Source organism: Paroedura picta, chromosome 3 (genome assembly GCF_049243985.1).
Source record: "Paroedura picta isolate Pp20150507F chromosome 3, Ppicta_v3.0, whole genome shotgun sequence".
NCBI lineage: Eukaryota > Metazoa > Chordata > Lepidosauria > Squamata > Gekkonidae > Paroedura > Paroedura picta.
Window position 1 is genome coordinate 157,268,408 of NC_135371.1, and position 18,109 is coordinate 157,286,516.

At 47.2% G+C, this 18,109-nt stretch overlaps 1 protein-coding gene across 2 annotated transcripts in view; it reads right to left on the reverse strand.

Moving 5' to 3' along the window:
- FAIM2 (Fas apoptotic inhibitory molecule 2) overlaps positions 1–17,645 on the reverse strand; it is a 62,325-nt gene extending 44,680 nt beyond the window's left edge. The window contains exons 1-2 of one of the 2 annotated variants that reach the window (XM_077328900.1): positions 17,503–17,645; positions 8,358–8,547 (exon numbers count right to left, since the gene is read on the reverse strand). In XM_077328900.1, coding sequence (XP_077185015.1) covers positions 8,358–8,547; positions 17,503–17,547 — 235 coding nt within the window. In that variant the 5' untranslated portion in view covers positions 17,548–17,645. Of the gene's footprint in view, positions 1–8,357; positions 8,548–14,627; positions 14,890–17,502 lie in introns of those variants that run through there. The other variant, XM_077328901.1, reaches the window with a different exon arrangement.
- Positions 17,646–18,109: the final 464 nt, after the last annotated feature.

Sequence of the window (18,109 nt, forward strand, 5' to 3'; positions counted from 1 at the left end):
GTGCACCCACAAATTTAGGTGGGGAAAGGGACTGTGTGAACTGCTGTGTGCTTTGTTGTTTGTGCAGGAGGATATTACTTGGCAAGGACAAAGAAGAAGGTACCTCTATCTTGATGGTGGTGAGTTTTGCAGCTCAACTTACTTCCCTGTATTTAAAAAAAACATTATTCTTCATATCCAGACTATATCACGGGCACACAGGAAGAACAGCGCAGGGCACAAAGATCCACAACGCCTCGCATGGCAAGAGAGATTCAAGCAGCTAAGCATATTGGACTGAAAACAGTCCATTTATTGCTAGATCAACAGGACAATGAGTCCTGAAAACCAGTTCAGATGTGTTTGCTAGGCATTGTGGGAAGGTTTTTTGTTTGAGAACTTACTCGCAGAACACATTTTGTTTTTTTTCCACAGATGTCCTTCCAGAAGAGGAGCAAGCAGAGGTGGGTGCGGCCAGCCCGATGCGTGATGTCCCAAGAGGAGCACAGTCTGCAGAGGAGACTGCAGGAGACAGAGGCGCGTATCGGTTTTGACCAATGTTGGCCAGCGTCTCCTAGAGTAGCGATCCCCAACCTGTGGGCCGTGGACCACATGTGGTCCGTCGACTAATTGGAGGTGGGCCGTGAAGGACCCCTTCTCCCCCCCCCAGCCCTTTACTTCATCCCACCCGGCCCTTTACAACACACTTTGGGTGTCATTGTCTCCCATCACTCCCAGATGGGACTATCTTGTTGCAGAGAAATAAGCTCAGGGTCCCCATTGATTTGTCATTGTCATGAGTTAAAATTTCCATGAAAATAAAATGTTCCTTATGTTCGTTGTTGTGGCGTGTCTGTATCTTATTTTGAAGGGATGCTTAAACCTTACCATAGCGATCAGAGAGCGTTAGGGCAGTGGTTGAGAGTAGAGGAGTAAACTATCCCCCTCCACCGGGCCTCAGTAAAATTGTCAAGCGTTGAGTGGTCCCCGGTGCTAAAAAGGTTGGCGACCACTGTCCTAGAGCAAGCCGAAGAAGACACGAGGCGTTCCAGAGCCTTTGGGGAGGCAATGCTGGGGTGGGAACGAGAGCACACACAGATGGAGCTCCAGGAGGGGAGACTCAAGCGTGAGATCTTCATGGAGACCAATGCAACACTCGGGGGGAGTGTTGAGGAAATGAGACTTATAAGGGGACTTGCGGAGAGGGCGGTTGTGGTGATGGAGGCCAGAGAGGACAGGGAGAGTGCGAACCCTCCACAGATAAATGTTAACCTGACCCCCCCCCACACACACACACACACAGCAGACTCCACCAACTCCCTCACACGGCACGGCTACACAAACCAGGAGGAGGGCAGCTCTAGGAAAGAGGACGGTGAAGCCTGCTGACAAATCTTTTTAAACTAAGAGGGGGAGTATTGTTCTCTGTGTTCTGTGTTAAATTTGTGTTATTTTATAAATAAAGGTTTAAACTTGCCTCCTGTTTCTTATGCCCCTTAGTCTAACATAAGGCTAGCCCCACTCTATCTTTCTGGCTAATGGGTCACCCATGTTTTGTTGTGGTGGAGAGGGGTGGGCCTCCTTGAAAGGCTAAACAGAAAAGGGGTGGGTGTTGAAAGATCGACACTGGAAACTTTATTGTTTTTCAAAGAAGGTTACACATTTTATTTAAATGTTTAAAGCACAACAGTGTTAAACCCCCTCCCACAAACCCCAGCCAACCTAAAACTGCAAAGTTTCAATAATCTGGATCCCCACCGACCTCTCCCAAAAACCTTAACAAACATTTCTTAACCACTACTCCCTTCCCCTGCCCCACCTTGGTCTGTGTCTCCCGCGGCACCCTTTTGTTTCAAGTGCTTCCCTTTGCCTTTTTCCCCCTTGCCACCCGCCTTCCCCTTAACAGCCTTTCCCTTTCCCCCTCCTCCCTCTTTGCCCGCAGCTCTTGCAGCTGGCGATCCATTCTTGTGATGGTCCTCCAAGTCCTCTTTCTCCAGATGGCATCCTTCTTCTCCTTGCTTCTCACTGTTTAGAGAGGAAAGGGCACACATGTTAAGATCCCATTCATTACTGAGACGTGGGGAACATTCGTAGGCCAGTAAGCCACAGTGTGGGATGCAACAGTGGGGGTGCAAGTGAACTTACATGCTTTCTCCGCCTGCTGTTTCTGGCCATCCAGCTTAGCCCTGAGTTCTGCCGTGAGCTTCTTCTGGATGTCTAATTCACCCCGGAGCTCTGCCACCGTAGCCTGCCCTGTGAATGGTGGGAAAACACAGATATAACATCTAGCTGCATTCTGAACAGATATTTGTAGTGTACGCCACCTCACACCAGTCTTTTCCTACTCACACTCCTGCCTGTGCCTCTCCACGTCAGCCTCCAGCGCCTCAATCCTTGCCATCATTGCTTCTGCTGTAAAATAGAAAAGGCAGGATTAGAAAGGTCTTCCTCATCCAGTCTTAAAAGTCAAGGGTTGTGTTAAAAGAAGTATTCTTCTCACATGTGGCTCTGGTAGAGGTGGATGGGCCCTCCTCCTCCTCCTCCTGTTCCCCCTGTTCCCTCTGTCTTTCATTTTTCTAGCCAGCACCAGATACGCCCCCTTGGTGTGGCAGTGCGTGCTGGCCATGAGGCGGCCGACACTCTTGGAGTGGAGCACCAGCTCCAAGAGTGCCTCTGCCTCGGAGTGCTGCCAAAAGGAGCCTTTTCTGGGCTGAGACATTTTGAGGAATGACGTTCAGTCAACGAATATTCGTTGCTACTGCCCGCCTCTAAAAGTTAAAATGTATCATAGCTTTCCACCAATGGAATTAGCCTCATGGGGATAATAAACACAAAGTGCTTGTGTCCTCCACTGGTATAGGTGTTGCCTAAACTTCCTGCATAGCTGTTTTCCCCACCCTTGCCTGTTGAACGTTCCTGAAACTGGAGTGTCATTTTCAGAGGGATGAAACTACAGTGAAGCTACTAGGTGCTAAAAAGTGCTTTTGAACCAGAGAGTTGTTCGGTTTGCTTTAGGAAATGTTGCTTGACTTAAAAGGCAATAACTAGAACACATGAATGACAGAAGAATCTCAAACTTTATTGAAAACAGAATTAACATAATTAAATAAGATTTGTCAAAACCTTCTCCTGTTCCTGGAAAGGTAACAGGTGATGGCGTCCCGGACCCTGCACCCCTCCGCATAAATCCTTTTTTTTCTGGCTTGGGGGATGGGTGCTGCATCCTCCAGGACCACGGGTTCCGGACCAGCCAAGGGGAAGGGGATGTGGTGTCCGTTGTCCTCACGGATGTTATGCAGGATAACACAAGCAATGATCAGTGGTGTCACATTGTCTATATGTACATGTAGTCTCGACATCAGACAACGAAACTGAGCCTTCAAGTGGCCAAAGGCACGCTCCACAACATTCCTTGTGTGGGAGTGTCTGAGGTTATAGTAACTCTGCGCATTTGTCCTTGGCCGCTTATAGGGAGTCATAATAGGCTCCATCTCCGAGTATCAATGCTGGAACAGACACCCACTCTATGGTGGCAGTGGGGTTGCCAGGAACAAAGACCCCTTCATCCATGGCCGCCCTGAGGTTGGACTCATGGAACACAAGGGCATCATGCCTCCTCCCACTCCACCCAACCTCGGCATTTATGAACCTTCCAGAGGAGTCCACGGTTCCTTGGAGGGGAACAGAACAGAAGTCCTTCCTGTTCCAGTACTCCTTGATGCTGCCCTCAGGTGCTCGGATTGGAATGTGGGTGCCATCCATGGCCGCGAAGCAATGTGGGAAGCCAAGTCTCCCAAACCCATCCATGCTCTGTGTTAACAAAAAGAAAAGAAGAGACATCAGGGATGAATTCAAATGTGGAGTTAAACGCGTAATCACTGCTGTACTGTCATTAATTTTTTTTAAGGGAGTCATAATGTAAAGGGTATTAAACGGCACCCACCTCTCCAAGTCGGTCTCCGAGGCACACCACTTTGCTGTCCAGTTCTGACTCCATCGAGAAGCAGACCTCCAGCAGGATCTCACCGACAGTCGACACTCCTACGCCAAATTGCTGTGCTACTGTGCAGAAGTACTATGGGGTGGCCAAGTACCACAACGCAGCTGCGATCCTTTTTTCAACAGGAATGGGGCACCACATGCCGGTTACACGCCACTCCATGCGGCCACGGAGAGCTTCCCCAAGTTCAAAAAAAGTTGCCCTCGACATTCTGAAGTTGGAAATCCATTGGTCATCATCCCAGCGAGAAATTACAACATTTTCCCACCAGTCAGTGGATCTCTCGTCCATCCAGAACTGTCTCGGGAACCGCACCTCTGATAGGGCTTGACAGCGGATCCTACCCGCCACGCGTGCCCTTCGAGATTTCCTTTGCATTACAGCCCTTCTGGTGATTGCCCTCCTTCTGCTGCTGTCCAGACATTCTCTGTATGCCCAAAAAGTAGACCTCATCCGCGACACAGTGGCACGGACACAATGAGCTATTGCTAGGATCTGAGCCAACAAGACAAGAATTATCTTCTCCATTGTTACGTTGCGCTGTGGAGTAGCCACGCGACAAGGAGAACAAAGAGTGAGGTTGACCAGGTGTGTGTGGCGGTAAATATAGGCAGGTAATCTGTGGGCGTGACCAGGCTGAGCACATGTTTTCGGAAAAAAACTTTTTTTCACAAAAGTTAGGGAAACCCGGTACGTCTGCGGCAATGAATATACACACATTCATTGCTACGGGGTTTTCGGGGTTTAAAAAAAAAATCGAAAGGCTTACGGCTTTGGGGGGAACGGCAAAAGGTGGCCGCTCTGTTTGATTGACAGCCATGGGAAGCCAGAAGCGCGAAAAAGGGAACTCCTTTGTGGCGATTCGACCTAGACCGGAAACCTGTGGGGAATGTAAATACCGCTAGTGGGAGTTCAAACTTCTGCGAAAATCGCTGTGGTGCGGAACAGCTTTTTTTTGCTACTTTCAGTAGCAATTTTGACAAAAACAAACATATGGCCACTTTTAACGATGTGCAGAATGGACCCCACTCTTCCCCATGCACCCAGAGCAGTTGTTAAAGCTCTCTCAGCTCCACCTACCTCACAGGGAGTCCGTTGTGGGGAGAGGAAGGGAAATGTGCTTGTAAGCTCCTTTGGAATTCCATCAGGGGGTGAAAAGCAGGTTACAAAAAAATGTTCTTCTTCCCATAGAATATACCCACACATTTAACCATGGATAAGATACTGGGAATGCCCCAATGAGACCGTTTTCGCACTGGCAACTTCACTGCCCTGGCTTCCGTGTGGGAGCACAAATAGGGGCAGATGAGCTGTACCAGGCTAAATGCTCCCCTATACAGCCTGCAGCCCAGCACAAAGATTCCTGTGTGGAAACGGTCAACTCTCACTTCTCCCCTTTTCCCTTCTCACGTGATGATCAATTTCCTCCATCCTTTCTGGAGCCAGTCATAACATAGTACTATACTTCAGTGTTTACACTTCGGCAGATGTAATGCTGCTTCAGAAAATGTTCCCTACGGAGGAAAGGAGGGTGGAATTTCCATATGAGAGGAGGGAGGAGTCTGTGAGTTGGCAAGCAACTATGGACCATACCCCTGTTAGGAGCGTGGAAGTTTATATCTGCAAAGCACTAACTTTTAGCTCCGCAGAGTGGTTAAGTGATCTTTTGCTTCTACCTTTGTGGAAACTTTATGAATTATATACACGGGTTGTTAAGAGAGCTGTGAGATCTGATTTCTTCAGGTTTCCTTGCAATGAAACCAGCAGCCGTACTCTGGTGTTCTTCCGCACTTACCTGGCCATCCATTTACTATAAATTACAATTTACTAACAAATTGAAGTTGATTTGTGGTTTTTAAACATTTATTTCTAAGGTAGCCATTGAGAAAGTCTCAGAGGACAACATCACTCTGCAAGTGTGGCATCCTGTTTTAAGGAATGTTACTTTAAAAGTCCATGGAATGTAAAATAAACTTTATCAATTATTGTGTCAAATTGATCTGTGGACAGGGTTGAGGTAAATGATGAAAAACGCCAGAATTAACTTTGAACATTTCTAACAAGCAGAGCGGGGGGGGGGGGGGGGAGTCAATCATTAGCCCAACATTATTACAGATCATTTTCCACGTGTCTCATAGATAGCTCCATTGCTTCTCAGGCATTTTCCGGATCCGGTTCAAGGTTTTGGTTCTGGCCTTTGAGGCCTTACGTGGTCTGGGCCCAGCTTATCTGAGGAACCGGCTGTTGTCCTATGCCCCCCACAGGGCTTTAAACTCTATGGTGCGAATCTATTGGTCGTTTCCAGCCCCGGAGAGGTGCGCCTGGCCTTTTCATTCCACCCAACCGGGTGGAATAAGCTCCCGGAGGAGCTGCGAGAGCTTCCAGCATTCCGCAGGCCGTGTAAAATGGAGCTCTTTCGCCAAGTTGTTGGTTGAGGCCGGGCCGCAAGGAGGATCAGCGGCCCTCCCGTAGGAGCAATCTGAGTGGCAGTAGCGAATACAAACAGCGCCCTCTGTCTCTCTCCCCTCTAGAATGAGTTTTTCAGGGATCGGTTTGATAAGGAACTGTGTTTTTTCTGCCACATCTTTCTTAATATGGGTTTTTATATGTGTGTTTTATTGTCTATTTTGTATTGGTTTCTACTGGGTTTTTTAGATGTTGTAACTCGCCTCGAGCCTTTGGGGAGAGGTGAATAATAAATTAAAACAACAACAACAACAACAATAATATGCAATAAGATAGAAGTGATCTCCTAACAGGTAAATGGATATACAAATTAGGCAATACAGGGCATCCTTATCAAACCACTTGCTATGACCAGGAAACATTCTTCCATATAAAAATACACCTAGAACATCATATAAAGCAAATTAAAATATTTAGATTTACTTTTACCTTACCGATATTTACCAGAATGGTAAATTTACCAAGATGCCCCTGTAGAATGTAGAATGATCTCCCTTTTAAAAAGGTTATAGACAAAAGGACTTTTCTTAATGCACACCATGGTGGGCTTTTTCCCATTGGTTCTGGCTTCATACTACTTTGGTTTGTAGCCCCCTTTCCACATGCATTTTTGTGCCCTGTCTCCCAGTTTTTTCTGGTGCTTTCGAAACCACTTTTACAGCGACCTTTTCCCGGGAAGCTGATTTCGAGTCATTTTTTTCCTTGTGTGTAGAGTTTATCTTGATTTTCTTTGTCCCACCGACTCCCACTCAGCTCCAGCCCACTTTTCAATAATTGGACAGTCATCATCAAACCACACTCTCTCCACTTCTCGGAACGTGAGTTGTTTTGGTTTGGATTTTTTTTTTAAAGGCCCTGAAATATCAATGTATCCATATAGTGTTTCAAATCATAGTTTAAGAACGTTCTCTGGAGTCTCAGCTTTCATTTTAAAAAGTAGGCATCTAGCTGAATCTTTAATGACAATTATTGTTATACTATATTGATTGATAGATTTGTATTTTAGGGCCTTTTTAAAAGGGGGGAGTGCTGTGACATCACAGATGATACCACAAATGACCTTCCTTGAAAATCCTGATTATTTAAACCACGTGCAGAAGAAAATAAACTGACACCACTAGGGATGTCAGTCCTACGGCGGGACCAGGGGATCCCCTGGAATTACAGCTCATCTCCGGACTAAAGAAATCAGTTCCCCTGGAGGAATTGGCTGCTTTGGAGGGTGAACTCCATAGCATTATACTCTGAGGCCCCTCCCTGCCCTAAATCATGCCCACTCCTGGCTCCACCCCCAAAGACTCCAGGTATTTCCCAACCCAGAGCCGGCAACCCTAGCCACAACTATGAAAATGCACAGGGAGGCCACATGTGTAGAAGCACTATACCCATATGATGCCAATGCTTATGGACTGGCTGCTAAGAAAATCAAAGTGTAGTCAAGAGTACAGAAAATCTATATAACTTGTATGCAAATTTAGAGCATCCTCTTTTTATTCACAGCACCATGCTTGGGGGAAAAAAACTAGTATTCCTTTTAGGTAAATAGGTAGGGTTGCGAGCTCAGGGATGCAAGATACCTGTAGAGGTAACTTTGAGGTAGAACTGAGAGATTAAGGGTACATGGCAAAAACAAGCCTCTTTTGGCGAGGAGGAGATTTCCTCCAGTTTCTTGACACCCTGAACCAGAGAGAGACATGCAAAACGAGGGGATCCCCAGGCCTCAACTGGGGAATAGCAGCCCTAGCGTGAGCAACCTCAACGTGGTTGAAAATGTAGAAATAACTCAAGGAATGTAGATTTATTCATCACTGTCACCTTTCTTCCATACCTAGGGAACCAGATTTTGCCAAACAGAATAATGAGCATTCCCTGCAACTGGACATGAAGTTTAGAGAAGAAGTTTTGCACTCACTAGGATCCACATATGCCCAGTTGGGGTGGAGAGGGACATTCATAGGGGGAGGGAATGCTCCAGCTTTCAGGCCTTCCCCTGAGGTTGCCTCTTCATAACTTGGAGGTGCAGATGGGGCGGTGGCATTATCCTTCTTTTCTTCACTCCCCTGCTGCCCATCTGAGTTTGTAGGCTTGCTATTCACAGAAAGCTGTAGAGCAAAAGAGAAAAACGAGATTTAGAAAGATCCCAACCACACTGTGCATAAATTCTCCATGGGATGGAATGGGATGGAAGGGGGACAGAAATGCCATCCCAGCTGCAAGATTTTGGAGGCTTTCAGCTAAAGGGACCCTCTGTGGATCTTCTTTGAGTAACACACACACCATTGTATAGCGGAGCAATAACAGTTGGGAGGCAGACAATTTGTTAACCAAGGTGTTTTTATCTAGAACAGGGGCGGTCAACTTGTGACTCTCCAGATGCCCCTGCTGGCAGAAGCTCCTGGTAATTGTAGTCCGTGGACATCAGGAGAACCACATTTTGCCTACCCCTGATCTAGACCTAGAATTGCCCTGGCTTGTTTGAACTAGGGTGTAGCTTGAGGGTGTTGGAGTTTGGATAAGAGGCAAGACCTTAGTAATTATACTATATTAAGTAATTATACTATAATTATACTATAATGACATAGACTCCAGCCTTAAAAGCAGCCATTTTCCCCAGGGGAACTGATCCCTATAATCTGAAGATCAGTTGAAACTCTAGGAGAGCCCCAGGCCTCACCTGGAGGTTACAAACCAAAAGCAGCTGTTCAGTAAAGATCAAGTAATTCATACCAAAACCTGAACAAAGGTAAAATAACAATCCTCGGCGAAGGACGACCCGTTTCACAGTTTGTTTGTTTTCTTGTTTTCCTGTTTTCCCTCCCCCCCCCCCGGTTATTTCATTCTCTGCCAGAACAATACCTCAAGACTTTGCGTTCAAACACTGCTTTTTACTTGTACACAATAAGCATTCCTAAAATTCAAATGGTTTAGTTCTATCCACTGTTTCCTGAGGGGACCAAGCCTTCATAATGGCAACCCTTATTTGGATGCATAAAGGCCCCAAGGGAACAGTGGATGGATATAACCAAACCATTTGAATTTTAGGAATGCTGATTGTATACAAGTGAAAAGTGAAGCGTTTGAACACATAAAACTTGAGAACAAGTGCTCTTTGCCACTGATAAAAGTACAAGTGAAAATGGCTGTTATATCCGGAGGTCATTCTGGCAGAGAACGAAAGAAAAGAAGGGGGGGTGAGGAAAACAGAAAAAGGAACAGTGAACTAGTTTGTCCTTCACTGAGGATTGCTACTTTGCTTTTGTTCAGGTTTTGGTGTGAATTGCTCACCTGGAGGCTGGCCAGCTTAGTTTGAAAAGTTTCTGTTGGCCTGCTGCAGGTTATCATCTGCAAACCGACACAGGTTTCCCTCGCATTATCTTACAAAACCTGCATACAAAGAGGACTTCCAGGTTAGCCTCTTAAAAAGATATTTCACAACACTTTCCAAGTCCCTTCCAACACCTGCATTCCACAGTCCTGGTGAGAGGAAAGGACCGGTGTCCACTGCAGCTCACTGAAGAGAAGGACGGTCAGCCTGAAGCAGCAGGCTGCATGGGAAGGGGGGGGGGGGTGGTACGGCAGAGGAAGGACAATGGGCGAAGCATCTTCCGCCATCCCCTTTTGGCCTCATGACAGAGAGGCAAGACATACGGACAGAATTCTCATGCACTGTTAGGATTGCCAACCTCCAGGGATGAGAACTCATCTTCAGGCGACACAGATCAGTTCCCCTGGAGAAAATGGCAGCTTAGGACAGTGGATTCTGTGGCATTATATCCGACTGAATAAATAGGACGGATGCAAAGTGAATACAATCTCAGCAAAAGAGACCTACCCAAAGGCAATACAATAAACTTAATACTATCCAAAACAAGAATAATCTCTCCTTATACGTTCTTTCTTTTCTTCTTCCTTTATTTGTCGGGATTTCTACCAGAATGGCATCCTGGTAATGTCTGTTTTCAATGGAAATCAACTTTCCTTAGTGGGAAGTCCTCCAATTAGTCAATTTTCAAATATAATGGATCTCTCTCCAATAGCTTATTTTAAACCGGTAATAATAAACAAACAGCCACCGGCTCTAAGAAGTGTGGGGAGAAACGTGTAATTTGCCATTCTGATAGAAGTCCCGACAAATAAAAGAACAAGAAAAGAAAGACCATATAAGGAGAGACTATTCTTGTTTTTGTTAATATTATGTCCGTTCTAGCAGCCAGCAGGGGATGGGGAATGGCTTAGCAAGAGCAGGGCGTTTCAGCAATGTGCCCACGAGTCTTTCAACATGACCTGGAAGTGATGTAAGCACATTGAAGAAATCGAGGTGACACTGTTCTGTGGGCAAAGCCTCTATGGTAGAATTCTGCCATAGAGATTTTGCCCCAACACCAGAGCATCACCCCTAAATCCCCAAGGTCCCTACATCACTACCAGGCCATGTTGATGTAATGTAGGTCCATTGCTGAAACATTGGGTGTTCCTTTTTGCAGTAAATCTGCCCCCCCCCCCGCCAGCCAGCTGATTGACAGTGGAAAGATGAGGCCTTGGAGCAGATGCCCCCCAACCCCCACTGGAAGGTCTGACATCCCTACATGGAAGTCATTCCCCTCCCCAAATTCTCCAGCTCCCATTACTAAAATCTTCAGATGGTTCCCCATCCAGAGCTGGCAACCCTAAACATGATGCCTGACAATTTTAGGATTTTCAGGCCCTGTGAAAGTGGCAGCACATCTTGGGCAATTAACTCATCGCTAAACTAGCAGGGGGCCCATGCCAGTACCCTTCCTGGCCTCTACAGCAGACCAAGGAAAAAATGTTGCAAGAATGTCTGGCACATTTTGCCTGCAAACTAATTATTTTTGGGTCTCAATGCAGTTTTTCTCAAATACAAATAAACCTCAACCAGCAGCATGCAAATTCTGTACATTTATAGCGAGCAGAATACATTACAGCCACCTAAATAGCTCAGGCCTAGCTGCAGCTTATAGCTCAGGGTTGGCCCTGGTCAGTACTTCCCACCAAGGAAACCCAGGGTGTGGGTTAAAGAGCAGCATAGGAAAATGTGATATAGTGGCTAAAGTGGAGTGGACTCTAATCTGGAGAACCTGGCTTGATTCCCCACTCATCCACATACAGCCAGCTGGGTGACCCTGAGCAGCACAGTTAGAGCTCTCTCAGCTCCACCTCCTTCACAGGGTGTCTGTTATGGGGAGAGGGAGGGAAGGCGATTGTAAGCCGCTTTGAACTCAGGTATAAAAGACAATTCTTCAATTGCACATGTCCTCCTAGACCAAGGGAAGGCTATCCCCTGCCCTGGCACACAGGCTGAAAACTTCACAATAGTCTAATTTGTTTGGCACCAAGGCCAGATCTTTGCCCAAGCAACCAAGGCCCAGCTAGCACAGCAGTGCAGGAGAAGCCAACCGGTCTTGTATTCGCCGATCGTCACCTTCACAATGACAACTGAATGCAAAGTGAGCCCCTGAGAGTCTGGCCGCTCATTCCAAGCGTGCATCCAAGTACAACCCTTCTCTCCACCCCCATTTTGTTTGCTGGCTCACCCACATCTGCATAGGTAAGTACTGTGTCACACCCCCACCCCCACATGTGGGCCCAAAATCTTGCCTACCTCTCCCCCAAGACTGATCTCCTGGGTCCTAGTATTATGGTTCGTTGACCTTTGCCTGAACAGATTCAGTCTGTAGACTCTAAGCAAAATCCAACCTTTTGGAATCATTTTTTTTAATATTGGGAGGAGGGGTTAACCCCCTCCCCAAAAAAAACAAGAGAAGCAGAGCCTGTTAACCCCCCCCCCCCCCGCACCCTTAAAAAAAATACCAATAGAAGCAATTGCTTTGAAAGTTGCTAGACTCCATGACCCTATAGGGTGGCCAGACTGTGGTTCCCCAGATGTCCATGGACTACAATTCTCTTGACTCCCTGCCAGCATGTCCTGGTAGTGGCTCATGGGAACTGTAGTTCACAGATATCTGGAGAGCATCTGGAGAACCACCTTCCCCTTTTCCCTAGAACAGTGGTCCCCAACCCCCGGTCCAGGGACAGGTGCCGGTCCACAGATCAGTTGGTACCGGTCCGGGACTCCTCTTTGTCCTCCTTTCTGGCTGCTGCCTGGGGGGCTGCCCTGCCACTCTGCAACCGGATCACCTTTGGTGCTCTCTGGCGGCCATCATGGCTGGGGCTCCCCCTCAGCGTGGCACTGCGCAGCTGCTGCAGGCAACGCCCCCCAGCAGATGGTGGGAAAGCAAGTGGAGCAGGGACTCAGGCTGCAGCGACATCCCTCAGCAAAAGACTACCCCCCATCCGGGCCTCAGTACAATTGTCAAGTGTTGACCGGTCCCCAGTGATAAAAAGGTTGGGGACCACTGCCCTAGAAGCTTATCTTCCACAAGAAGCTCTCTCCAAGCTCCATTCCCAGTTAGTTATGACTTTCCCAAGCCAGAGTCAGCAATTCTGCCACTGGGCTGGGCCTGGCAGCCAGCACTGCACATAGTCTTCCCAGGAACATGCTACCAGGGATCGAGAGGATGAGGAGGAACCAAGGACTGGGCAGGAGAGAAGGACGTAGGGGAAAGAGAGAGGCTTTATAGGGGATTTCAGGGAAGTGAAAGAGAAAATAGTGGGGGAAGAGATTTCTTACGGGTCTCCAATTTTGCAACCACAAAGCAATTAAAAAAAAAACCTTCTATAGATATTCTGAATCAGGGTTGCCAATTCTGGGTCAGGAACTTCCTGGACATTTTGTGGGTGTATCCTGGGGAGGGCAGGGTCCTTAGTGGGTGTAGCCACAGAGTCTACCCTCCAAAGCAGCCTGGGACTCAGTTGTAATTTTGGGAGCTCTCCAGGCCCCACCTGGAGGCTGGCCACCTTGCGAATCACTTGGCATTTCAGTCATAAACAAATTATTCACATTGAGGTCCTGCATCAGGGAAGATTTATATCCCACTGACCTACAGAGTCGCAGCCCAATGTTCAAGCTGGCTTGAATCCTGAACAGTCAGCAGCTACATAAAACTGCTGCAAACCAGCCTGTGGACTGCATCAACCCGGTAGGGGCTTACTGGGAGCCGGCCGGAAAAGCTCCCAACAACAGCTGCCTAGATTATAACTCAACGGAACCCTCCGAGCCATCAGTGGAACCTTTCTGAAGAACCCGACCGACTCAGAGGTGCCCAGAGTAATTCCAGCTTTGCGTCAATGTGGTGCCACCTGGGAAGAAATGATCTCATCCAGGCACCTAGAAGTGGGGAGGGGAGACTGAGAAATCATGGCTCGCCACGGAAAGGCCGTCTAGCTCAGGGGTAGTCAACCTGTGGTCCTCCAGATGTCCATGGACTACAATTCCCAAGAGCCCCTGCCAGCATTAGCTGGCAGGGGCTCATGGGGATTGTAGTCCATGGACATCTGGAGGACCACAGGTTGACTACCACAGGTCTAGCCGACAGCTTCTCCCCCGGCATGAAATTCATTCCAACTACGCATCAGTTTGTCAGGCTGCCAAAACACAGCCCGTGGCATCATCGCTCTCCTCCAGTCATGCTTGGCTCCTCGAGCACATCCTGAGTTGTGTAACTCCTCTCACACGCAGGCCGGATCCGCAGCCGCAGAACAAACAACGTCAAGCCGTCGCTAGCAGAATCCACGCCACCACCGTCAAATGTGTTGGTTCTGTCCCACTTAGCAACCTAATGCCCTCAACCCTGCAGAGGCTCAAAAGACCACAACAGGGAGGCTTTCGAAACAAGTATGCCCTAGTTCTACGTTCCCATGGCAACTGAGGATAAGGGCAACCACGGTGAGCAGATGGAAGCAGCATCTCCTAGGGTGTTAACCCCCCGGGATGAAGGAGGGTAACGGTTTCTGATCCTCCAGCGTCCTAGGGGGACTTTTGAAGTCTAGAGGGCTGCCCCAGATCCTGCTTGGGAGGCAGAGGGGATCAAATACGAATTTGTGACATCAGAGCAGCCTCTGAAGAAGGATGACACAAAAACCATCATTCCTTCATCATCTCCTTGTTAAAGATCTGACAGGCAGACCAGGCGGATGGGCGATTTGCTATTGGAAAGGCCCTCTTCAACACGACCCTTTCCTTCCCCCACCCCATCAATCCACCAGACCTCTGCACACATGACCTTGCATCACACCTGGGGGGGGGGTTGTCTCCACCTACCTTTCCCTGGGTCATCCTTTCCTGTGTATGGAGGCTTCTCTGCTCAGGATATTGGTGCCTCTCCGGAGGGGAGACAGACAGTGAGACAAAGAGAGTGTTTCCCCCCCTCCCGGGCAGGTCTCTAAGCAGCTGGTTTGAATTGGGCTCGGTGGTGGATTTGTTTTGTTTCAAATGGGCTGTCGCTTCAGCCTCTGCAGCCGGCGCTGATGCTCTTGCATTCTAGCAGCATCGAGAGCTCTCGGTCTGGCCGAGGTGGGACTGAACCATTTCCAAGCTGTCGGACAGGGGGATGCTGAGGGAAGCAGATGCGCAGGGAAGGAAGGAGGGGGGGAGGAAGAGAGAGAGAAGCAAGCTTTCCCCCCCCCCTTTTCTTTTTTCTTTTTCTTTTTTTAACGTGGGCCGTTTCAGAGTATGATGCAGAGTCACACGGCGAGGGGGAAAGCCAGAAAATGCCAGAATGCGGCTGAACGCCGAGGACCAGAATTGCAGGGAGAACAATGCGGGGAGGGCTGGGAAACAGAGAAGGTGATGCGGAGAAGCAAGAAGGGGGGGGGGTGATTTTCTTGTTGCATTACTGGTTACTAATAGCATCCTGGGGAGTTTTTAGCACAGACGTAGGGGAGACTTTCTCAGCAACCCTCCTCCCGTTGCTCGCCAACCTGGCAAGAGAAGGATTGCTACTCGACTGCTTTTTCGGCCCTAGCTTTCAAGTTTTATGGCTGTGCTCTGGTTGCAAGCATGGACTGTATTGTACTCAAATGCAAGGCCAGGTTTTATTCCACAGGTATGCTATTAAAAAAAAAGAAAGAAGGTCATCTTACATCTAGCTTACAGGTTAAAACGTTATGTCCAATTTGTGTGCGTGTGTCATTTTTAAGAGGGTTGTCTGAAATTCAGGGCCAGCTTCCTTTAATAAATACAGGATGAGCTGCACAGCAGACCAGTGGCTTTGCATGACTTTTTACATGGCTGGGTTTGAAATTTCAAACTCTTTTATCATGCACCACTAGCATTCCAGTAAGTGCATCTGAAATGCATGTAAACAGCACACCTCTCTGTTCCTCTCTGTTATCAGGCTTGTCCTTCCTCCTCCACCTTCCCCCTTAATACTCCTTTCTTTATATTGTTGTTTGATAGCCTGAAGACAGGGCATAAGTCTTTTTGATTTTTGTATACAATTCGACTTTGTAATTGCTGTGAGCAGCTTCGGGGTGGGTGGGGGGTCGCTTTTGAATGAAATGCAGGATCACGTTGGATAAACCCATAACATGCAAACATTCTGACCTGGCTAAGCTCAATGATCATTGTCATTCTTTTTCATTGTCTTTATGCAAGAGAAGAAGAGCTGGGTTTTTTATACCCCACTTGTCACTACCCAAAGGAGTCCCAAAATGGCTTACAAAAACACTTCCCTTCCTCTCCCCACAACAGACATCCTGTGAGGTGGGTGAGGCTAAGAAAGCTCTGAGAGAACTGCTGTGTGAGAACAGCCCTAAGAGTGAATGACTGGCCCAAGGTCACCCAGCTGGCTGCATGCAGAGGAGTGGAGAATCAAACCCAGTTCTTGAGATTAGAGTCCGCTGCCTTTAAGGACTATGGACATGCCTCTGCATGTCATTGTATTCACGTGCATCTATATTTTTTAGTCTTGTGCATTTGTTAGGGTTGACAACCTCCAGGCGGGGGGGGGGGGCTGAAATTCAGCATTACAACTGATCTCCAGATGACAGAGATTATTCGCCCCTGGATTAAAAAGTTGATTTTGACTCTCTGGCATTCATACCCTGCCTTCCCCAGAGTTCCTGTCCCCAGGATTCACCCTCAAATCTCCAGGAATTTCCCAATTTGGAGTTGGCAACGTTAGCATGCATGATAACCAGGCCTGCCTCCTGCCATCCCTTCCTACTGACATGTGGGTGGTAGGAGAGAAATGGCAGGATGGGGGGTTAGCAGTTTGGTGTAGTGGTTAAGCGCAGTAGCTTCTAAATTGGAGAGCCAGGTTTGATTCCCTGCTCCACCACATGCAGCCAGCTGGCTGATCTTGGGCCTGTTAGAATCTATTCTCATGGAGCAGTTCTGTCTCACAGGAGAGGAAAGGAAGGCAATGATTAAAAGAGGCCATGATGCTAGAACGTTTTTGTGTTAACACAATAAAATCAGTGCATTGGACAGATATTTCAGGTGCATTTCATTATGCTATTTGTTTGTAAAAGATTTGTTTTGAATATTTCATACAGGAAATTAGGGAAGGAACATCATCTTCTTGTTTGAGGCCAAACTTATCAAACAGCCTCAGACCCCACAAAGGGTATGAAGATGATTCCCCGAGGAAGGGGGAGTTCTGTATAATTTGGACAGCCAAAATCCTGCTCTTAAAACAGCAAAAGATTAGTAAATTGGAAACAGCAAATGAATAGTAAATTGGTGACACATGTTTTGTAGTGATTCCCAGACAGCCTTTGTTCTAATATGGTGTCCTTTGTTCTATAGGGTGTCCTATGAGGTAACCATTTTCTCTGGGAGGAACTGGTCTCTATAACCCGGAAACCAATTGTAATTCTGGGAGTGCTCCAGCCACCTCCTGTGGACTGAGCAAAAAAAAAAAGATGAGTCCTTGTGAGGCAAAAAAAAGAAATTTTACTCATATAATCAAATAGTTTCTGCTTCAGGGCAAAGAAAACATGTTGTCATCGAGGGAATGAATCCTCCTTATGTCCTCAAACAATTTCTAGTAAATAAACTTGTTTTCGTTGAACTTCATCTAGAGAACTAAAAATTATCTATCTATAAGATAAAGAAAACAGAAACAAAGAGCCATACAATCATCTTGAAATACAGAGGACTAAATACAAAAATGTTAATAGCTTAATCTTACCATGTCCACCAAACTGCAGGAAGGCTCTCTAAGGACTTCAAACATCAACCTAAGCAAGGAAAAGTGTAGTCAGTTTCACAGGTGTTGAGAGTTAAGCCAGTTTGGAGTTTCCGCTTCTAATCTGATGAGCCGGGTTTGATTCCCCACTCTGCCTCCACATGCAGCCAGCTGGGTGACTTTGGGCCTGTCTCAGCCTTGATAGTGCTGTTCTCACAGAGCAGTAATATCAGGGCTGTCAACCCCACCTACCGCACAGGGTGTCTGTTGTGGGGAGAGGAAGGGAAGTGTTTTTGTAAGCCGCTTTGAGACTTTCTGGTTGAGAAAAGCAGGGTATAAAATCCAACTGTTTTTCTTCTTTGCAATGTTAATTAACTTAACATTTGTGAAACCAACTATTATTTTCCTTGCCTAGTTTGACATCTGAACGTCTTTCGAGAGCTTTCCTGCAGCTGCAGGAAGATCAAAAGTAGGAACATTTCTGTATTCAGTCCTGGATGTTTCGAAATGATTGCATACCTCCTTGTTTATATTTATGTTATAGACAGAAAATGTTTTAGTTCTCCAGACAAGTTCAACAAAAACAAGCTTATTGATTAGAAACTGTAAG